This window comes from Heterocephalus glaber, unplaced genomic scaffold, assembly GCF_053883595.1.
Source record: "Heterocephalus glaber isolate CG9 unplaced genomic scaffold, H.glaber_assembly_v1.0 deba00000347, whole genome shotgun sequence".
NCBI classification, from domain to species: Eukaryota; Metazoa; Chordata; class Mammalia; order Rodentia; family Bathyergidae; genus Heterocephalus; species Heterocephalus glaber.
In genome coordinates, this window is record NW_028258143.1 from 62,472,699 (window position 1) to 62,496,926 (window position 24,228).

Here is a 24,228-nt window from a genome sequence, read left to right on the forward strand (position 1 = left end):
AACAAAGATACCCTTTGACCACTTCTGCATATTTGAACTGTCCCCCAACCGAGGCAGACGTGGCTTGCTGAAAAACGTGCACATTTCTTGCAAGACAGCTGAGGTCAAACACTCCTTGGTTCTCTTCACTTCCTTTAGCCTTGTGGTTGAAAGGGGAGATAAGCACCCTTTTGATACCTCCTCCCACAGTTCGGTGCCTGCTGCTACTTTAGACTTCATAGGTTACAAGGTATTCTGTGTTTTTGCTTAGAACCTTCCCTCTCCATTTTTCAAGGGGCCCCAGATCCTCCCTGGAGAAACCTTGAGGATGTCTTGCAAGTGTCTAGAACCCTGGCCCTGAAATTGGGAAGCAGTTTCCTGATTGTAACAGAGGCCAGTACTCCTGAGAATTGTCCTTGGTGTGAGCCTGTGAGCCTTAACAGACCAGCAGTCTGGAACCCGCAACCAACTGGGTCTTATCCTGTTCTTTGGGTGCTTCCTGGAGTAGTAGGTGGAAGTTGAATGGAGGCGGTTTTGTTTTTAATGGGGGATGAGTGTTTTTCTCCCAGTGCTTTTGTTCGTAGAGTGGGGTGGGGTAAGGTGGCACAGGCTGCCCAGTGCTGTTTGTTTTGTTTTAATGGACTGAAATCACTTGGAGATTTTTTTTTTTTTGGCACACTGGTGAGTTTAACTTTTTTTTCTTTTTTAAGTTGAGAATCCAGCTGCAAGTTACCTGAAAATCATTTTTTTTCTTAAATTCTTTCATTGATACATTTTAGGTATACAATACATTTACATTTATCACTGGGAACTTGTACTTTTACATGGTGTATCTTGGTTCTTATTTTTTCCCCATTCCCTGACCTCCCTTCACCCCCTCCACCCTTCCCTATTTATGAAGACTTTGTTTCCTTTTTTTTCTATTTCTCATGATTTTTCATTTCCCTTCTTTGCTTTTCCCTACCCCTTCCACTTCCCCTTCCCCTCTGCTCCTTTTCTTCTTATTTCACATTATCTATTATATCTTTTTGTCCTTATTTATACTTTCAGTTTCTCACACTAGAGAAACTATTCAGTATTTACATGTGTCCTATTTATTTCACTTAAGAGTATCACCTCAATGTGCATCCATTTAGCAATAGATGTCTCTAATTTTTCATTTTTTATGGCTGAGTAGTACTCCATTTTATAAAAAACCCACATTTTCTTTATCCAGTCTCCAGTTGATGGGCATTTGGGTTGTTTCCAAGTTTTAGCTATTACAAATTGTGCTGCTGTGAACATGGGTACACATATATCACTGTGGTATGATTCTTTTAATTCTTTGGGGAAGATCCCCAGCAGTGGAATAGCTGGGTCAAATGGGACTTCCAGTCTGAGTTCTTTGAGATATCTCCACACTGATTTCCACAGTGGTTGCACCAGTCTACACTCCCACCAGCAGTGGAGCAGGGTTCCTCTTTTCCCACAGCCCTGCTAGCATTTGTTATTGGTTGCTTTCATGATAGCAACCATTCTTTCTGGAGTGAGGTGGAATCTCAGTGTTGTTTTCATTTGTATGAGCTTTGGGTTTGTCCTGCTCTTCTTTTTCTAGAAGCTTGAGGTTCAGCATCAGGTTGTTTAATTGGGCTCACTCTGTTTTCCTAGTATGTGTATTCACTGCTATGAATTTCCCTCATAAGACTGCTTTCATTGTGTCCCATAGATTCAGATATGTTGTATTGTCATTTAATTGAAGGAACTGTCTGATTTCTTCTTTAATTTCCTTGTGACCCATTAATTATTCAGAAGTGTGTTGTTCAATTTCCATGTGGTTATGAAGTTTTGTGGTTTCTTTTGCTGTGGATCTCCAATTTCATCCCACTATGGTCTGATAATATACAGGGGATAACTTCACTTCCTTTGCACTTACTTAAACATGTTCTATGAGCGAGTATATGGTCTATTTTGGAGAACAACCCATGTGGAGCTGAGAAGTGATTTTGTGGGGTGGAATACTCTGTAAACATCTGTTGAGTTCATTTGTTCAAGAGTTCGATTGAGTTCTAGTATTTCATTACTTATTTTTTGTCTAGTTGATCTTTCTATTTGTGACAGTGGGGTATTGAGGTCCCCCACTACAATTTTATTAGTGCATATATGACTTTTCATGTCCGTTAGTATTTGTTTTATATAGTTGGGCACACTAGTGTTTGGTGCATAGATTATGATTGTCATCTCTTCCTTTTGGATTGTTCCCTTTACAAGGATGTAGCATCCTTCTTTGTCTCTCTTAATCAGTGTTGGTTTGAAATCTACTTGATCTGCAAAGCTGATAGGTCTTCCTGCTTTTTTTTTGGTTCCCATCACATGGAGTATTGTTTTCTACCCTTTAACTTTCAGTCTATGAGTTTCTTTTTGAATGAAGTGTGTTTCTTGTATCAGCATATTGTTGGATTTTGCTTCTTGACCCATTCTGCCAGTCTATTTCTTTTGATTGGTGAATTGAGACCATTAACATTCATGGTTATAACTGAAATGTATTGACTTATCCTTGTCTTGACTTTTTCTTTTTGTTGGGTTCTCCCCCTTTACATTTAATTTCTTGTCATGCCAGATGGGTTCATTCTGCTGTGCTTCCTGGGGTTGTGATCCTCAATGTCTGTTCCTAGGATATTGTCTAAAATTTTTTGGAGTGCTGGTTTGGTATTCACGAAGTTCCTCAGGTGCTCTTTGTCATAAAAGTATCTTATTTCTCCATCCATTTTGAAAGATAGTTTTGCAGGGTACATCAATCTGGGTTGGAGGCTGTTTTCCTTTAGGGCTTGAAATATGCCACTCCAATCTCTTCTTGCCTTGAGGGTTTGTGTTGAGAAGTCTGCTGTGATTCTGATGGGCTTTCCTTTGTATGTGATTTGTTTCTTTTCTCTGACTGCTTGTAAAACTTTGTTCTTCTGTTGAGTTTCTGGAATGTTAACAATTATATGCCTAGGTGTAGATTTTTTTTGATCAAGGCCAGCTGGAGTCCTATATGCCTCATTTACCTGTATGTCAAGTTCTTTTCCCCTGCTTGGGAAGTTTTCTGCCATTACTTCTGTGAACATTTTCTTTTTATGTCATCTGCATTCTCTCCTGTTTCTTCTTTGACTCTAATCAGTCTTTTGTTATTCTTCTTTGCATCATCTAGCAGCTGCTGTATTGATTTCTTGTGGTCCCTTACAATTTTGAAGCAATTTTTCTTTTCCTGGTCACTAATTGCAATCTTATCTTCTGTATCTGAAATTCTGTCCTCACACTGGCTCACTCTGCTGTGTTTACTTTCAATGGAGTTTTTGATCTCTTGGAAATCTGTTTGCATCTGTTTTATGGATTCCATTTGTTTCCTATGTTGGGATTCCATCATGTTCCTCAGCTCCTCTCTAGATTTATTAATCATGTCTTTCACTATGAGTGCAATCTCTGCTGTTATGTGAGAAATTATTTCTGATTTCATTTTTTCCAGATCCTCTTTTGTTGCCAGTTCAGGGAGTCCAGGTGGTTGAGTATCAGAATTTTTCATCTCATTTCCCTTTGGGGTTACTGTAGGTGATCTGGAAGTCTGGTTTTGAGACTTGTTTACATGTCTTCTCATTTCAACCTGGGGGTGAGGGGTGCTGTTGGTGCCTGTGCAGCTCACCTGCTCTGAGCTGGGAGGGGTGGGACAGCGGCTCAGAAGCCCCTTCCTCTGGGCTGGGAGCAGAGGGACAGACCCTGAAAATCATTTAATGTACAGAAATTCAAAGGACCATTCTAGGTGTTCACCAGCCTTCCAGACCCATTTCCAAAACAGAGCTATTGTTCACCTCGAGTTTAACTTTTTTTTTTTGGTACTGGGGATCAAACTTGGGACCTTTCGCTTGTGAGCCAGGCACTGGAACCACTGAGCTAAATCCCCAGCCCTCGAGTTTAACTTTTTAAAATAAAATACTACATAGATACATATATTTTTCTCAATTCTTTTTTTTTTTTTTTTTTTTTTTTTGAGGTACCAAGGATTAAACTGAGGACCTTGCACTTGTGAGGCAGGCACAGCACCACTGATCTAAATCCCTGGCCCTTGATCCTCTTTTTTAATAGGCTGTGTCTGCACCCCTGAGCTGGATGTGATGGAGATTGTTTTTGTTGTCAGCAGGGTTAAAAAGTTAACTGTGTGCACATTTGGTAATAAAAGGTTGTTGAAGTTTCAAAAAAAAAACCTAGGGAAAAAAAAGAAAAACTATCCAACCAAAGATAGAAATGTTGTACGAAGCTTGTGCACCAGGGTGTCTCACCTGACTACTCAGCCAGAGTTCTTGCAAGCTTCGCAGATGCACTGGAACTTCATATTTTCTCTTCAGGATGAATTTACTGTTATAATATGTATTCCAAATTGGCATTGCCTTAGAGAAACTACAAATTCTGGGGCAATTTCCCTCTGCAGTGAGCAGATTAAGATCATGTTCCTTAATTTCTAAGTTCTTCAACTTCTATTGATCAGTCAGTCACTTCTCTCCCAAACCAAATGGATCTCTTTGGAGAGTGATAAGACAAGTTTCATCTCCTGTCTACTTGGTAGATGAACCTCTTCCTAGAAGGTAATTGGGACTCTTCCACTGTCTTTTCTTGGGGCCTTCACTGTTACTTCTTTCCCACCAGGCATCTCACAGCTCTGTTCTCTTGTTTGCCCTCCTACAGTCCAGTCGGAGCTTAAGATCTCCTAGGCCTTAGAAGACTCTATGTGTGGATAAAATACAGAATGCTCAGGTGAAATTGAACTTTGGATAAGCAATTAATGTAATTTAATATGAGTACGTCCCAAATACTGCATAGAACACACTTATACTGAACAAGTTCTCAGTTTTTAAAATAAATCTCAAATTCAAATTTAACTGAGTGCACTGTATTTTTATTTGCTAAATTAACTTACTCAACTCACTTCACCAAACTGGGTATAGCATGAGTATGGAATAGCATGTGCTACTTGCAGCTCTTTTATTTTTAAAGTCCTTTCACAACTACAAGCCCCCTGATGTTACCTGTCCCAGTCTGTGAATAGGAAATATGGCCTTTCTTCTTCCTTTCTACCTTTCTCTGGCCAAACTGATGGAGTCCTACCCCTTTGCCTGTTTTAGATTTCTTTTATAGCCATTGAATCCTTTTCCTGCACTGTCCTGTCCTCTATTACTTGTCCTTGAAGGTCCTGGACTAATCAGGAGCTCTGTGGAAAAGAGCAGAGAGTAAGGAATGAAGTAGGATCCCAGCCTGCTGATGGGCTGGAAGTTATGGAGCTAATTCCACTGTTCAGAAAATTCTGGCTGCTCACATTATTCTGGGGATAGCTCAAAAGTCTGTGAACTTTAGACTTAACAAAATCTATCTTTTAAACTGCTGCAAGTGTTGCTTTCTTACCAAATTATATTAGAAACAACAAATAAGATGTAAATGACTGTTTTGGAGGGAGACAGGGTTCTATATCCACGTGTATTATAAGAAGTGATGAAATGAGGTAGTGCATAAAATACATTGAAAGAATACTGGTTAATTTAAGTCTATGACTACCAATGGTAAAAACAAAAAGTATAGTATTTGGGTACCAAAAGAAGTATTTTCAGTGGCTGTAAGTGGTAGTTTTTCTCCTCAGAGTAGGAGGAAAGTTTGAAGAGTTTGAAAATACTCAGCCAGCCTTAATTCAGTAACCATAACAAATACTAACACAATGCAAAATTCTTTAAAAATTAAAAACAAGAAGGACTTGTTCTTAATGGAGTTCCATGAGAATTATATTTCAATCCATTGAAGCACCTTTCCCTTTTTACTTTTCAATATGCAAAAGAAAGATTTAATAAATATTCAATGGCAATACACAATAGTACTATTTTGATGTCACAATCCGATGTTATGTGGTAAAATAATTTAAAGCATTTTATTGGATAAATGGCTTGATGAGATTACAAATAGTTTGAAAAGGTAATTATTACATTAAAAATTAGTGTAAGGAAATTGATGTAGAATCACCAGATGGGGTAAGTTGAAAAAACAGGTCCTTCTGTCAATAAAATATATTTCTGATTTTACATTTTAATATACAATGATTGGAATTATATTGTTAAAAAGGTAGCAATATATTAATTTGGTACTAATCAGCTGAGTTGTCAGCCTTAAAGTTAAAAAATTGGAGTAATTGTTAAGGGATATTAAAACTAAAGAAGCTGCCTTTATTTTAGTTAATTATTCAGATAAAAGTTTAAAAAAGAAACCAAATCCAGTCATCATTAGTGAGTTTTGGAGAAAGGCTGTCTGCCCTTTCAAGAACATCCACAAAACCAGTGGCTCAATCAGATCATATCTGACAGCTCAGTTTTGATACCATCCCGAAACACCTCTGAACTTCGGGGATTTATCTAAAGTGGATACATTTTTTTTTTTCCTATATCAAGTACCAGAAAATGAACTTGAGTCAACTGAAGTGAAACAAAAATAAATCATTTATAAATGCAATTGAGTGTAGCATTCTTAGAACAAGAGAAGTACGTTTTTTTTTGGTATATGGCTCTTCAATCGTTGAATTGAGACTTCAATCATTGGTTTGAAAACTTGAGTGGGTCTCAGAACCTCCTGGATGCTGCTGAGTTCCCCCAAGATTTCAGCTTAGTAGATCTGGGTGGGAGTTTTTGAATTTTAACTTTTTAACAGATACCCGATATGATGCTGATAATTGTGGTCCAAAGACCACACTTTGAGAAATGCTGACTTAGCTGGTTGCTGCACCATTCTTCCAGGAATCTACTTACTTCCCAAACAACAGAAAGGATGAGTTGGTGCAGGGTATGGGGTCAGAACCGGTGGCATTCTGTTCCAACCCACCCTGTTCTGTTCAACTCCATTAGCTTTATCTCCTTCGTTCAGTCACAAACTGGGGAGAAGGAAACATCCAAGAGAGCAATGACAGGCATGAATAAAAAATTATATTTTTCCATTAAAGAATTTTTAAAAATTTTAATATTTTAGTAATAAGGTACAATAAAGAAAGGGATTTTGTTTTGTTTTCTGCTATGTCCCAAGCCCTAAGAACAATATCTGTCATTTCACACATATTCAATAAATATTTGTTGACTGTCTAAAGAATGAAGATCAAAGTAAGGTAAAATTGAATAAGGTAAACATGTAACAATCTGGAGGTGGGTGGATGGGGGCAGGAGGATAGTTGTGGGGTTACTGATGTTTTTAAAATAGAGTTAACATAATTTGCTTCCCACTCAATGTTATTCCTTATTTTTCCCACACTGCTCATGGAATATGGTAATCTTACCAGCTCATAGAATTATAGTTAGAATTTTCTGATCCAGCTGTCTAAAATGGGTATTGTAACAGAGTGGGCTGGTGGTTAGGAGAGTTAATTTCAGAAGTACCAGTGACTATGTAGCAAAATGTACTAATTTCTTTATTTTGTTGGATTGGATGATGTAATACAACCTGACTGATGCAGATGATTATTGAGAACATATAGGGGAGTATGTTAACAGTGGAGAGGAAAAAAGGAATTTGAAATTATAAGTTCCTTGCTTACATTCAGTGCTCAGTGCATATGGTGCCTGGTGGAGCAGACCTGAGATGTACTGTCAGCTTGGTAGCCTCCTCCCTTCCTTCCCTCTACAGTGTGCTCCAGCCTCCCAAGCTTTCTCAACATGCTGCTTTCTCTTTCTGGAGAATTCCTTCCTAATTCCACATGCTTCCCCAACCTACATCCCCTTCTGTTGAAGCATGGTTTAATCTAAGACTAATTAAACTAATTATATTAGAATTTTAGTGAATAATTATAGTTCACTAAATATTCTTTATTTAGACAAGAGAAAACATTTATTTTAATGTTTTAATAGATTTTTTCCATTCATTGAAGTAATTCCGATTACAGAAATTTCTGAGACCATGGTAGACTAAAGGGGACATGACTGTTAATTGTGATATGTATGGCAACTTGACTGGATTGAGAAACACCTAGCAGATTAGTTAAGCACAGTTCTGAGTGTGTCTGCGGGACAGAATGCCTGGCGTTGTAGCCCAACAAACTGAAGGAGGAAGACTTGTCCTGACTGTGGATGGCACCGACCAATACAGTTACAGCCCGGATGGGAGAAAGTTGGAATGCATTTTTATAGAGGTCCAGTTTGCTTAATCAGGTCCGTCCTTTGCTGCTGTCACTGTTGGACACTGACCTGTAGGTCTCTCATTATTTCAGCCTTCCAGCTCAGAGTCTTAGCAGCATTTCTCCAGCGAGCTTCCAGGCCTTCGTCCTCGAACTGGTGATGCATCCTTGAACTGTTGTTCTGTAGTTCCCATGTTCTTGACTGAATAGCTACTGGATGCTTCAGCTCTGCAGGGCGTGACAGCCACTGAGCATCCCCCTGCCTCTGATCCTGCACGCCCACCTAATAAATCCCCTTGCATAATTATACATGTGCTTTCTATTGAGAAACCTAACCAACCAGTTCAGTAACATATTTTTACAGATAGATACCTTTAGTGCCCTGAAATTATATATTTATTAATTTATTTAAAAATATTTGAGTCTTTGGGAGTTGGAGGTGTATCTATGAATATGTTCTGGCTTTCATTGAGTTTACGTTTAATAAATGGAAAAGCAAGCAAGTGAAAATATCAACCAGCATCAAACACTGCCGAGAATGAAGAGTGGTGTGAGAGGGAACACTGTGTTTGTGTTGGCTGTGTAGTCTAGAAAACCTCTCTGGAGCACTGACATTTACATTGAGATCTGATTGGCAAGGAGAAGCCAGGTAGGGGGAGATCAAAGGGACAAGGATTTCAAGAAGAGAACTCTGTCACCAGTGTGATGACTTAAGAACAAGCTTTCTGGGAAAGTTAGAGAAGAATGGGGACACTGAAGGGGAGAAGGATCCGAGACCAGATTGGAGAGGTACCCAGGGCCAAGTTTCACAGGCCTTCCTCAGCTGGGTGAGCAGTTTGGATTCTAAGTGCAATGATTTTAAAGCAGAGGAGTGTGTTACAGTTTAAAAAGATCATGACTGCTGCTGGGAGAATGGCTTATGGAGGCCAAGAAATGAAGCTGGAAGACATGTTTGAAGGCTATGACACTGTCAGAGTCAGTGATGGTGCTAGGTGTAGTGGAATGAAGAGAGGCTGTTGGATTTGTTATATGATTATTTGGAATTTGGTTAACGGAATTTGTTTATGAGCTAAATAATGTCAAGAAAAAGAGACGTTGCATACTGTGTGTTCCTCTGACGCTGTTTCCCTCCCATGGATCTAGAATGCGACAAGTCCAAGATCGCGGTGCCAGCTGTGCCTCCTCACTCTACCCTCACTTTATGGTCTCTCTCTCTCTTCTGGTAAAGTCACTCACCCTATCATGTGGGCCCAACCTTCTTGCCCTCATTTAGCCCGGTCTCCAAAAGCCTCATCTCCAAATACCATCAGAGTGGAGATTAGGGTTCACATACCAATTTTAGGGTGACACAGTTCATTTCAGAGGGTACCTACCCTAAGATTAATCAAAATCAGAAATTGTTATCCTTGGTTAATTATCCTTGGTATATCACTACCAGATTACACTAGAGTCTGGACTACAATAGTATTCTGTTTATTATTTTATAATGTATGTCTTCTTATCCAATGCTAGTTACCTGTATCTGATAGTTACCTCTGAGAATACCTCAATCCAAGGTTCATGATTCCTTTACTAGAAATAAAGGTTTTTTGAGATTGTTGATATTCATGTTTAACACTTTCTGAATACCTTGAGCAGTAAGGGGAAGAGGAGAGAATGACCACAGGATACAGCACATGAACTCCATTGTTTCAGAAGTCTGGCTCTGTGGTTTTGCATAATCTTCCCAGAAATTATGATGTGCTGCATGAAATAGCCCTAGCTTCTAAAACCTCTTTTACCTTAAAATGGATAGAAATGATGAAGGTCAGATAAAGACCCTGCAGCTTGATTTCCCTTTCTGTATCTGCCAAATCTTTAGCTGATGATAGATGACTGGGCAGCCACACGGGCTTCAAATGCTTTTCTGTCCTCTGCCTTTAGGAAAAAAGATCAGCTGAGATCAGTTATCAGGAGCTGAAAGTCAGGGTAGAATGATGACAAAGATGCTCAAAAGGAAGGAATAGCATTCAGCCAACGAGGACCTTTTCATATTTAAGGGTTTTTGCAGAAACTAGGATGGATACCATTGGTAATTTTTAGACCACAAATCTTAACATCAACATGCAGTACTTATTTATCAAGCTAAATGGTTGAGATTAATATATTTAGTGAGTAGTCAGAATTCACCTATTGGTCATGAATTGACTACTCCTCTGGTTCCTTAGTACTCGGGGGTTGTCTATCCATCTCTCTCCCGCTTGGCATCCTGCCTCCGAGCCCCATGCCAGCTCGATAGTGACAGGCAATGGTGCAGAGTAATACAGAGAATTCCTTTTTTTGGAAAAGTCTCAACTTTACCTTTGTCCTTAAAGGAGAAAAATGAGATTTTCTTTTTCCAGCACTTGGACTTATAACGTAAAAATATCTTGTGTAATGTATAAATATGAAGTGTGATTGGGAACTTGCTGGGAAGAAACTGTCAGACAGCTAGTTGAGAAGCTAGGAGAAAGATACTACCGTAAAGAAATGAAAAGTGAAAAGAGGGGAGAATGAAGAGGGAGTATAGAAAAGGGAGAAAGTACCATTCTTCCTGTTTTCCACCCACACTTCCAGCCAGAGAAGGCTGGTGATGCCCTGCAAAGGGCAGGGGGCTAGATTTAGCTGGTTGAAGGTCCGAACTTGTGTGGCAGCAGGAGCAGCAAGCAACAGCATGTGAAAGAACCCTCCCCTCTACTCTCCTCGTCCTCAGCCACCTCTGGCTATGCCAGGACCGGGGAAGGGAGAAAGGGACTTGTCAGCTCATAAACCAAGTATTGATAAAGGCCATATTTTTGTTTCAGTTAATTTTATTCCTAGTTTCAGATGTCAAAAGTACTTAAGTGATATTTTGTTGAGTATGAGTTCATGTGTTCTGGTGCAATGGACGTGTCTTGTCATCACATACGTGAAGTGCAAAGTTCCCTTTGCTCTGCACCTACCACCCTGCCCACAACTTCAACTGCTGTTTACTGTATGATTCTTTTTTTGGTACCAGGGATCGAACTCAAGATCTTGTGCTTGCGAGGCAGGCGGTGGAACCACTGAGCTAAATCCCCGGCCCTACTGTCTGATTCTTAACCTCTTCTTTTCAATCCCTCAGCTGACCTCTAGATTTACTTGTTTAAGTGCTATAGTTTTCAAATGCTAGTTTGTGTGTGTGTGTGTACATACTTTATAAATTTGGCATCTGCCATTTTGAATAGCATACACAACTAAATTTATAGTCAGATAAATAATTCAAATTTATAGCTCAGAGAGATATTAGAAAACAGTTTTACAAAAAATGAGAAAAATGTATCTATGATTTCTCATATTGTTTGTGCTACTGCTAACCTACCTCCTTACAGTCAGTACCTGTTTTGATGTCATTTTATGCCCTAGAGGCCTCTGCCCATCCCAGGACTTCTCACTGCCTGGTGGCCCATTTCACCACTCCCCTCTTGGTCAGCAGTCCAAAGAGTAATGGCATCACTTGTTTGGACTGGATTAATGGCCAGAGCTCTTTTGGTGACAGCCTTTAAATTCTGCAGACCTGTGAGTTTTGATCCAAACTGGAAGATACCAGAGATTAAACAAGGAAACTGCAAAACAAAGATACTGAGAGCTCGTATGTCCACTCAATACACAAGCACCAGCCCCTCACACTCTCTTCTTTGAATTCCTGGTTTGATACAGCAGAAGGCAAAAAGGATCAATAATGTGTGAATTCATGATAAGCTGAATTCACTTCTACCAGCACATCTAGAAGTCACATTATAGTAAGCATCTCTTTGTATGATAGCAATAAATATTCATTTAAAGTATTTAAGAAAACCATCAGCAGGGTCTGCATGGGAAAGAGAGTGATCTTGTTTAATAATATGTGGACCTAGTATTTGGTTGTGAACGAAAGCACTTGCCCACTCAGCATTTCCAGCTGGCTGTCCCACGGGGGTTCACAGGAATGATGTACAGCACAACATGCAGTGCGATACTGTGTACCACCTTAGATTCCTGTCTGTCCCTCAATATCCAAGACCATATCCAATAAATCACTGACTTTAAATGATATATTCTTAATATGTTTTAAATGTCACCCTGCCATTTTCTACCTCAATCTTTCTAATTTCTGTTTTCCTTGGCTTAGTACAGTCTTTTCTTGTATTGCTTCAGTAGATTTCTCTTTGGCCTCTGTCTGCAGTACAGCCTTGTTCCAATGAGATTTGTTTGACAGTTGACTGTATATGGGAATATTAGAATGTTCATGTATATGTTATTCATTTTACTATAGCCTTCAAATATTTTGTCAAGTCTTCCAACCATATATGTATGTATATTTATGTACATGGGATATTTGAAATATACTGCTGTGTATATGTATGTATATATAATATAGAAATGTCTACTAAATTTTGATTTGATTTGATACTAAATTAAATGAACATTCATTCTGGATCCCAAACAAATGTATAAATGGTTGGAACCATAATTTTAACATAAACATATGATTACAGTTGAATTCTATGCGCTACTTGGGCATACTTTTATAAATTTAGTTCCAGTATACATTGTTATTTAAAGTGGTATGTATGTAATTTTTCATATTTATGCCATGAGTTTATAATACAGGAAGGATAAGATTTAGAAATTAAAATGGTATTTTTGTTATTAAAATTTACTTTTCAAAAAATTTTCATCTGTTAGAACTTTAAAATCTTCAAGTTTTTCTTGAATTGAGGATTTCCTTTTAAAATACTTTTTGCAAGGAATGTATAACTTTAATTCTTGGATCTCAAGGTAATATAGATGATAACCCTGTATTCCTAATTTCCTGCACATGCACCTTATGATTCCTCTATATTCACCCGCAAATGAATAAATAAATCTGTGTTGAATTATTGTAAGTTGTGTAGACTGTCTCTTTTCATTGAGACATTAAGGGCAAAATTACCTAGTATTCTCGAACTTTATGTTTAAAAATTAGCCAATGCATGATTGTTGTAGCTTGTTAATTCTTGGGGATTGGTTTGATAAGAAATCGCTTTTGGTAATTGGCAAAAATCTCAATAACTTGCATGATGTAAAAAAGAAAACAATAAGTAAGAATGACTAATAGGCATCTCAGAACCCACAGGACTATAACAGAGCCAAGAATTTTAATAAATATTCCATTGCTGCTCTACATTTCCCAGTCATTTGTAGTTAAGTGGGGCCATGTGACTAGTTCTGGCTAATGTAATTCAAACCAAGTGCTTTGCAGTGAACTTGGTCTCTGAGGAGTATGGTCTCCAGCTGACCTGCGCTGAACACATAGGATCAGTGGGAAATAAGCCTGTATTACCTTAAGTCACTGAGGTTTTGTGGTTACAATTACTGTAGCTTGATGTTTCTTATCTTCTTATAAAGGCCACAAGAGAACACTTGGCTTCCCCCAACCCTGCTTGGCTCCAGGCTCTTGCACATCAGCAAACAGCACTGTAAATTGAGGCATGTTCTTGATTATTCTCTTGACTTCACTTCCACCCACAGAATCCATTGGCAAGTATGTGGTCTACCAATAAAATGGATCCCAGACTCTTTCTTACGGGCTTTATCCTAATCATGCATGAGATTAGGGTGCTGTCTTTGCTCTTCTGCATTACTCTAATAACTTTATATCTGATCAATGGGTTTCTCCTTTTGCATCAAAATGATCTAGAATCTGCTGAGCAGCCCAAGAGATCTTTTCAAAATATAAATTGGAATGTTTCTTTCCTGCTTCAGTCACTCAATAGTGTCCCACTGCTCTCAGGAATAACCAGCTGATCTAAAGTGGCACCTCACCCACACCTGCCATTTTTGCTCAGAGAACTTTCTTCAGTTCCTTCATTGTACAAAGCACCGAGTGTAATTGTTTTTAATGTACTTGCTTTCTAGATAATCTTTTATATTCAAGTATAATGTAAGTTTTATTAGAACAGATCATTTTTCTGTTTTGCTCATCTCTGTGTTCCTAGTAACTAAAACAATCCTTGGCACAGAGTTGAGATTCAATAAATATTTGTGGAAAGAGTGATAAATTATAGGAGACAGTGGTCTGGGGCATGTTTACTAACCTTAATGCAGTATTTTGTTTTTCTTTTCTTCTTTGTTTCTACTTTTACTTTCAAATTTATAACTAGGAAATGAAAGTCTACCACAGCCAGACTCCAGGCCCTAGGAAAGATTTAATGCAATATCACATTAGCTAGAAAGGGAGAATAAATGGGGTGAAAATATTTTGTTCCATCATTTCCCTAAGTATGTTTATAAGAGTACAGAGTCACCCCATGAAGCTATTCTTGTGTCAATTATTGCTTCAAAATAAAAAGTTCTATTGTTGTCTATAGACATCATTAAAATGGCCAGCAACTCCAAACTTATTAAGCATACTGTTCTACCAATTCAGCTTAAAACCACAAACTATCTTTGAAAAATTTGCTGTCATACACAGATAGTTTTATAGTTGTTTATTATAGGCACGATAGAGCTGAAACTAGGGTGTGGAAGCTTGCACTAGTGGTAGGCTCGTAATGAGTGTCCCCAAATACCATATTGTAGGGTCTCCCAGCATACTGGCTCACTTTTATTCAAGGCATAACTCAAATACATTCCCAGAATGCCCCTCATTTGCCAAAGAAATACTTTATCTCTTCACTGAGTTAAGAAGTTTTCAAGTACCTAACAGGATGGCCTGCTAAACCATTTATACCCTTGTGGACTATTTGTATAACATTTTTATTTTATTTCCTTTCATAGTTATTCTCTCAAAATATATCCTTCTTTGTGTTATCCATATAAAACGTAATTAAGAAATTATTCTCATCTTGATTGGTATATGTTAAACTTTTTATAGTATCTTTAAATCACCAGAGAATAAAATGTTTTCTCTCAAAGTTCTCCACCGAGATGTGAAACATGATTATTTTACTTTTTTATGTCATAACACAACAAGAGAATTCTGACTTTCCTCATTAAACTCTGCATATGCCATATAGATTGGGTACATTTTAAGGATAGATGCTGCTCAATGGGTCCAATTATGTATGTTCTATTTCCAATAAAATATGGAAATAGCTATTTATCTTGAGAAATGAACCAGCAGGGGAACAAATGTCTTAGAAGGCAAAAAAAAAAAAATGCTGTTATTGCCCAAAGAACTCATATTTAGAAATTCTCTTAAGGCCTTTTTTTAAAGGTTAAATGGACTGTTTTATGCTAGGGATTAAAATAAAAAAGTATTCTTCTACCCCTAATGGAAAAGATAAAGAGAATCATTAAGAGTCAGTCACTCACAATAATGAACTAAGTAACTACTAGCTATAGATGTGTTTTAGCTGAGATGGAAATTACATCATATACAAAGGTTGTAGTACTTGCCATAAGATGCCATTAATTTAGAAAGAAAGCAGACAAATCACACAATATATTCTGTACTTGAATATATTGTACTTGAATATATACAAATGCCAAGGTTATGGTTGAAAGAGACAAGGGTGACAGAAGCCTGCATAGCATTTGATTATGTATATGTAAGTTATGTTTCCTCCCTAAACTTTGTTGCATCACCTAAAAATGAAGAGAGTCATATGTAACATTAGAGGTGAGTCTACTTGACAAATGGAACTTTAGAAAATTACTCTGAGTATTCTCTCTCTGCCTTCTTTGGGTGGGTAATTGTGTATCAACATTATCTTTTCCTTAAATTTCATTAGAAAGAAATTAATGGAAAATACTTTATAAGAAAAACAGGATAAATACAATTTTTTAAAAAAGATTTAAGTTTTTAAAAAAGGACATATTCCCTACTGGTATAATTTAAAATCTGTTTGCCATAGGACAATTAAAAAGTTTTGAAAATTATGACATCATTTATTTCTATCAACTTCTAACATGAATCTGAGTCACAGTTTGTGAAAATTAATTCTGATGGTATTTGGAATGTGACTATTGGTATTGTTACTATATTTGATTAAACCACTCAGTTATGAGCATCTTCTGAGTATCTGTTTAGCTTTTATTGCACTATAATTTTTACTTTGGGAAAGAAAAGACTGAATTTGTTTCTCCAATAAATGCTCTTTAGAATGGAAGCCATCAGTTACTTTACAAAAGCAAAGATTTCGAGTTGGAAGCTAAGAAGAATTTTTATGTGATAGGGAGTAGCTCTACCCACAGTGAAGTCCTGGGTGACTGAGAGGCCATAAAAATGCATTGTCAACTGAAATTTCTCTACTAATTGAAGAAGTATATTTTAAACAGCCCCTTGTCATCTCCTTTTGAGTATCTGTCTTAAAACCTCAAATTCAGTGTCTTCAAGAAATTCTGCATGAATTTATACATAGGAGGTGCTCAAAAATATTTATTGAATAAATGAAAAACTAAATGCATCATCCCAAACTTTCTTCTGAATTTCTTTTTTATGAAATTGCTCCTAAGTCTCAAAACCTTAATCAGCTCCATTTTCTTCCACGACTAGTCAATTTCATAAGAGCCTGCCAGCATTTCTTCTGCAGTAATTCTCAGCTCCACCTCATTTACTCGGCACATATTTATTGCATGTACAGTCTTTTATTCTCCAGAGACAAGAAGAGTATGCTACCATGGTGCAGCACTTTGTGTAGGGAAAACAGTCTCCTAGCTTAGCTGTTTCTTTCTCATCTGGACTTTAGTAATGGTCGAACACATCTTGGCATCAGTGCCTTTCCATTCCCATCTTATTCAATTAACCTTGGAAGTGTAACACTTTTCACCTTTTTGAATAATAAATACATTGAAAAGCTCACCACTGTCAGCAATGAATTTGGAAATCGCTTAGTTTGATGTTTCGTGGTCTGACCCAAACAAGGTGTGTTCATTAACTTTCCTCCTGTGCTGTTTTGCAGACAAACTAGGATTCTTGTCAGTTCTCCAATATTTTACCACCTTCTACCACTCACTCTCTTCTTCCTTTCAAAATGATCTTCTCTTATTCCATAGCTAATAGGAAACAAGGAGATAGATCTTTTGCAGAAGGGAAGAGAGCCAAGAGATGCAGGGAGGGGAGTGAGGGAGGAGAAGGGAGAAAAAAGAATTAAGACGTGCTATGTACATGGACCAACTCTTCATGAGGAATGTAATCATTATGTGTCAGGGACCAGAGGAGAGTTGAGGCCTAATTGGCCTCCTCTGTGAGCACAATGAGAAAGGCTGCACTCAAGGGTGATTGCGTTTTGCAGGGTCTAGGGAGAAGTTAAGACAGCTGAGGTTAAGTTGTTTACCAGAGAATGTACTAATGGCTATTAGAAAGCAGAGGAATCTTGTGTTACTTTGATTGCTTGTGCTAGTGTTTGGGTAAATAAAAGCGAGGTGAGCCAAAGGCTTGGGGTTCCTCTGCCTGCTAGAGGCAAGAGCCCCCTGGTGGCCCATGTTAATCTGACCCCATGTCTCTTTGCCATTCATCCTCCTTTGCCCCCTGTGAACAAAGGGAGAACAAAGTAGCAGGCAGGTCTAGGTCCCAGAACAAGGCTGGCCGAGTGGGTGAGCAGTAGGTGGTGTCCCAGTGTGGGGCTTGGAACCCAGCCATGCCTACAGTTGGCACCAAAACAGGGACCTGAGACCTGGGTTGCCTACAATTATGTATTGCAAAAATGTACTAATAAAAAAGTTAAAAAAAAAAGTCATCTTTCAAGGACGATTCTGTACAAGTTTCCTGATTCCATCAAAAAGAAATATTTTGTCTCTTCTTTAAATTTCTGTTATGGCTTAGGTCTAGACTGTCCCCCCAAAGCCTTATGTGTTGGGGGGGGCGTTGATTGGAAGGTGATTGGATCATAGGGCTCTAGAGCTCACTTGCTGTTAGGAGATGTGGCCTGGTTGGAGGTGATTCACTGGGGATGACCTGCAAGGGCATTACCCCACCCCCGACCCCATCCTAGCTCATCTCCTGCTCCCTGCTTCTGAGCTGCCATGATGTGAGCATATTTCCTCTGCTGGGGCCCCTCCATGCTGTTTCATCCTTGGAGCTAGCCAGACACAGACTGAACCCACCAATACTGTTAGCCAAAATAAATCTCTTCATTAAGTTGCGGGTGTTGGGTGATTTGTTCAGCAATGTGAAAGTGACTAAGACAGTTTCCATGAAAATGTCTTGGTCTCACTTATGACTTTTATCAGTTTTGACCTTAAATTCTAGTTTTGGTGTTTACCGTGCAGAACATTCTACACATTGCTGCATGACTCAGGCACCTAGGACAGGACCTGGCATACAAGAAGCTGAAAGAGTGAAGGGGAAACCTGGCTGTGATTGGCAATGTTGCCTATCTTGTATAGGGGGACTTAGGATTTAATAAATTAGTCTAATAATATCTTTGCTATAAAATTTATTTCATTCACATGAATTTTCATAATGTCAATGAACTTATTTTATAGAAACTAATTTTTAAAAAGGTAGAGATTCTTAAGTGGTTAAACTGGGCAGTCACTTGTATTTTGTTTACTACATTTTTAGGCTTGCTAAAAACTAAACTAAAATAGTTGTAATTTTAATGTCAAATAAGAGGATCAGATTGAAATATTTACTTCTGATAGGGAATTCCCTAGGTGAAATATGGGTATTTATATACAAACACCTCTAAACTTACAAGATTAATAACTTTTCAGGCCAAAAGTATGTTTTAGCTGGTTGATAATTCAAAAATTATTCTCAGGTTTGCCTTTTTCACATTTCCAGTTTCATTTCATTTGACACCCTTAAGCTATTTGGATCCTATAGATGCTTTGACAAAAAACATCTAAGAAGATTATATGTCGATGTCTTGAGTCAAGAAATCCCCAGGATCATCCACAATTCACAAAATTTTGAGGTGGGGGATAATATTATATTTGTCTGTGGAAAGAAGATCTGGAGCTTAAGTTTACAAAAGTAAACTTAGGCAGCTGTATCCCTGCGAGTAGGCACAGCACATGCCATGGGACAGATCTATAATTATGACTGCTTTCTCACAAGACTCGATCGATTCCATCATTGGTGGATTCTTTCCTCTGATACATTTGGTATTTATGAAAGATGTTTACAATTTATAATGCACATTGCCTTTAGAAGCTATATGGTCTGACACAAATACTTTAGAAAATGAGGGGCACCATGTAATTTGATGGGATATATTTCTTACTGCATTTTATAAGCTTAATAACAATTCATTTCATAGAATGAAACTTTTGTTTTCTTAAAAACAATGCAGAAACTAATGTTTATGCTATTGGTGGAAAGCCTTCTTTCCCTTGGAGCCCGGGTAACTCTTTTCTCTGAATTTGCTGCCACAGGATGAGGGAGGGTAGGATTCAAGCTGACTCCCTGAGCAGACTTCTGTCCAGATGTGCTGTACAGGATGCTGAAGCCACGTGGGCATCCCATGGGTGAGCACATTTGTATCAGAACAATAACATTGCTCTCATTCTTTATTAATGTATTCATTGCCATGCTCTATTATCAATGCAACCGAAGGGAGCATTAACACAGAAGCAAATGGATTTAATCTCAGAGAAGCTGGTCTTTTCACTTATTTCAAAAACATTAAACTGAGTTGGTTAAATGAATAGTTCTTTGAAGAAAGACAGCAAATGAGAAGTTGTTTGGGGAACTGACTAGAGGGGTTGCACAGAGGGAATCCTGGGGAATATGACATTTTTTTGAACCCTATGCTTGAGTTTCTGCAAGGAACAGACTTTCTTGAATCCTTTGGGCACATTAAGATGCTCCAGGAGCTCACTCTGACAGAGGCGCTTCGGGTATTCCAATGGCAGGCTAAGAGGCCAGAGTGCTTCTGTGTGCTGTTCTTACCAGATTGTTGTGTAGATGGGCCTAGGCAGGGATTCACAGAATGACCCAATAACTCTGGTACTCTAGCTATGAGGCATGATCAAAAAATACAGTGTCTGTGTAAATTAAAAAACATACAGTAACAGGCACATAGCTGTTAACCCCCTTAAAATACCCCCCTTTGCTTTGAACATTGCATTGTTCTTGGCACTTCTTGAAGCAGTTCTGAAAGTGCTTTTATTTTTCCTTTTTTGGGATTACAAAAATTTATACATTGTTTTAAATGTATTTAAATATATGAATTTTTGCCGGGGATTTAGCTCAATGGTTCCAGTGCCTGCCTCGCAAGCACAAGGTCCCAAGTTTGATCCCTGGTACCAGAAAAAAAAAGAAAAAGAATTTTTGTAGTTACAAAATTTATTTAAAATAAATATAAATCTACACAAAGATCAAGGGCATTAATTCCAAAGTTTGCATATTTGCATAATAAAATTATTATAAATTAATGACTTGTAATACTGATGTTTATAAACAAGTAAAATAGAGTTGGTATCTCATAGAAATATATGAGTAACATAAAGAATCATGAAATTAAAAAATTCATATTAAATTTTAAATTGATTGCTTTTTTTTTCCATTAAGTTTCTTGGTACCTTTTAGTTATACAATACAGTTACATTCATCATTGGGATCTTGTACCTTTACATGATGTATCTTGGTTCTTGTTTTTTCCCCATTTCCCTGCCCTCCCTTCTTAAATTGATTGCTTTAAAAAATAAAATCTCAGATTTTATCTCAACAGATGCAAAAATAAATATGAATATATGACTGAAACCTATATCATTATGTATTTTCAACAATACTTCTTATGAGATTCTAATTTCAAATGAAATTGCTTTTGTCTTTTTTGGGAGGTAATTGTATATAAAAGTTATGATTTTGACATTAAATACAGCTACATTGTTGGATAATTATCTTCCCATCCATCTCCAAAACTTTTTCAGCTTCTCCAAATGAAGCTCTAGTCAGTGTACTTGAGTTCCCATTCCTCCTTCCCCAGCCCTCAGCAAGCACTGCTCTGGTCTCCAGTTGTTATGAATTTGATTTTTCAAGATATCTCATATAAATGGAATCCTATACCATGTTTTCTTTTGTTGTGGATTTATTTCACTTGGCAAAATATCTTTAAATTTGTATTTTAGTAAATGTCAGAGTTTTTTCCTTTTCACAGCTGAGACATATCTTTCTGTCTCTCTCTCATATATATATATATATACATATATATAATTTTGCTTTATATATTCCATTCATTGATGACTAGAAATGTTTTCCTCAAATTAATAATTCTTGAATTAATGATTTGGTTGAATAAGGCATTGCACATTTACTCTGTGTGTTCATAACCTATTCATGTTTTTTAAAAAAATTCTTTTATTGGTACATTTTAGGTATACAACACATTTACTTTTCTCATTGGGAACTTGTACCTGTACATGATGTATCTTCGTTCTTATTTTTTCCCCATTCCTAGCCCTCCTTTCACCCCCTCCACCCTTCCCTATCTACGAAGACTTTGTTTCCGTTTTTCCATTTTCTTGTATTAATCCCATTCCCTTCTATCCTTTCCCCTACCCCTCCCACTTCCCCTTCCCCTTTGCCCCTTTTCTCCCTATTTCACATTATCTATTACACCTTTTAGTCCCTATTTACACTTTCAGTTTCTCACACTAGAGAAACTATTTGGTATTTATACATGTGTGTCCTATTTATTTCACTTAAGAGTATCACCTCAATGTGCATCCATTTAGCTATAAATGTCTCTAATTTCTCATTTTTAATGGTTGAGTAGTACTCCATTTTATTAAAAAACCCCACATTTTCTTTATCCAGTCTCCAGGTGATGGGCATTTGGGCTCATAACTTATTCATGTTATGAAACAGAGTGTGAATTTATGATTAAAATAGAAGGAACCCAAAAGACTCAAGCCCCACTCTCCATATTCCTCTGCTCTTCATTTACTGATTCAATAAACCATGGACTGAAAATATTTGAAAAAGATCGATCTATACTGATCATGGAGAGACTTTGGAAGTCCTTTTTCATGAGTGTCTTTAGTTGTGCTATCATGACTGCCTGAATCAAATCAAAGCATTTACCTTTCATGATCACTTTGACTTTAGGGACAAGCCAGAAGACATATGGTGCCAGGTCTAATGAATAAGGTAGATGAGGACATGCAGTAATGCTTTCATGAGCATGCCTTTCCACTGGATTGCACTTGGCAGCAGCATTTACTTTTTTTTTAATCACATCTAATATTTTTGATCACAACTCGTAAAGACATCTACTAAAGAGAGCTTTCAGAACTGCTTCAGGAAGTGGCAAGAATAGTGGGAAAACTGTTTGAAATGAGGGGAAATATTCTGAGTGGAGTTAATGGCAATGTGTCTTTTTAAATTAAAAAAACTATTGAGATAAAAATTTGCATGCTACATTATTTACAAAGTTAAAATGTAAGATTCAATAGATTTTAGCTTATTTACAGCATTGTACAACTATAGCCACAGTCAAACTTAGGTCATTTTTATTATCCCAAGTCAAAACATTCTACATACTAGCTACTAATGTGTCTTTTACTGTAATTTTTTTTTTAAAAAAACTAAGCTTCACTGTATCTTTTGATCTCTTCTTGTATTAACACTGCATATGCCTAAAACATAGATAGAAATAATTCCACAGAAATTGGAAGGAAAATCTATGCAGGGCCATATTTAAAAGATAATTTTTCACTTCTTCTTGGTTGGATAACTGAATATTCTTAAGGATAAATCTGGTACATAATTTTCTTTTCATTTTTTAAATTAATTTTATTGGTACATTTTAGGTATACAATGTAATGACATTCATCATTGGAAATTTGCACCTTTACATAGTCTCTCTTGGTTCTTATTTTTCACCCTTGCCCAGCCCTCCCTTCAACCCCTCCACTCTTCCCTATTTACAAAGATTTTGTTCCTATTTTTCCATTTTCTCATATTAATCCCATTCCCTTCTATCCTTTCCCCTAGCCCTCCCACTTCCTTCCCCTTTGCCCCTTTTCTTCCTATTTCACATTACCTATTATACACTTTAGTCCTTATTTACACTTTCAGTTTCTCACACCAGAGAAATTATTTGGTATTTATACATGTGTGTCCTATTTATTTCACTTAAGAGTATCGCTTCAATGTGCATCCACTTAGCTATAAATGTCTCTAATTTGTCATTTTTTATGGCTGAGTAGTACTCCATTTTATTAAAAAAACCACATTTTCTTTATCCAGTCTCCAGTTGATGGGCATTTGGGCTGTTTCCAAGTTTTAGCTATCACAAGCTGCGTTGCTATGAGCATAGGTGCACATATATCACTGTGGTATGATTCTTTTAATTCTTTGGGGAAGATCCCCAGCATTGGAATAGCAGGGTCAAATGGGACTTCCAGTCCTAGTTCTTTGAGGTATCTCCATACTGATTTCCACAGTAGTTGCACCAGTCTACACTCCCCCCAGCAGTGGAACAGGGTTCCTCTTTCCCCACAGCCCCGCCAGCATTTGTTATTGGTTGATTTCATGGTAGCAGCCATTCATTCTGGAGTAAAGTGGAATCTCAGTGTTGTTTTCATTTGCATCTCTTGAATGACCAGTGATATTGAACATTTTTCATGTATTTATTTGCTATTTCTACTTCTTTGAGAAATGTCTGTTCATTTCAGATGCCCATTTTCGGATTGTGTCTTTAAATTTGGGAGGTCTGATATTTTTAAGTTCTTTATAGATTTGAGATAGTAGACCTTTGTCTGAGGAGGACCAGGTGAAGATTTTTTCCCACATTGTGCATTGTCTCTTCACACTGCTGGTGGTTTCTCTTGCTGTGCAGAAGCCTTTTAATAAGAAGAGATCCCACTTGTTGATTGTTTGTGCTAGTTCACGGGCAACTGAGGTTTTGTTCATAAAATCTTTTCCTACGCGGATGTCTTCTTAGGGTTCTACCTAACCTCTGTTCCAACTGGTTCAGAATTTCTATTTTAATATTTAGATCTTTAATCCATTTTGATTTGAGTTTAGTGCATGGTGAGAGATATAGGTCTAGTTTTAATCTTTGGCAAGTTGAAGCCCAATTTTTCCAGCACCATTTATTAAAGAGGCTATCTTTCCTCCAGTGAGGGTGTTTGGCTTCTTTATCGAAGATGAGATGTCTGAGTGTGTCTGCCGTTGTTTCTGCATCTTCTAATCTGTTTCACTGGTCCTCAGG

At 37.5% G+C, this 24,228-nt stretch overlaps 1 protein-coding gene across 8 annotated transcripts in view; it reads left to right on the forward strand.

Annotated features, from left to right (window-relative positions):
• Window positions 1–24,228, forward strand: part of LOC110346362 (uncharacterized) — a 316,545-nt gene that overhangs the window by 59,086 nt on the left and 233,231 nt on the right. The window contains exon 1 of one of the 8 annotated variants that reach the window (XM_087201373.1): window positions 3–19,534. The exons of the other annotated variants lie outside the window; for them this stretch is intronic. Within the exon in view, the coding sequence (XP_087057499.1) occupies window positions 19,443–19,534 (92 nt within the window). The 5' untranslated portion in view covers window positions 3–19,442. Of the gene's footprint in view, window positions 1–2; window positions 19,535–24,228 lie in introns of those variants that run through there. 8 annotated transcript variants of the gene reach the window in all.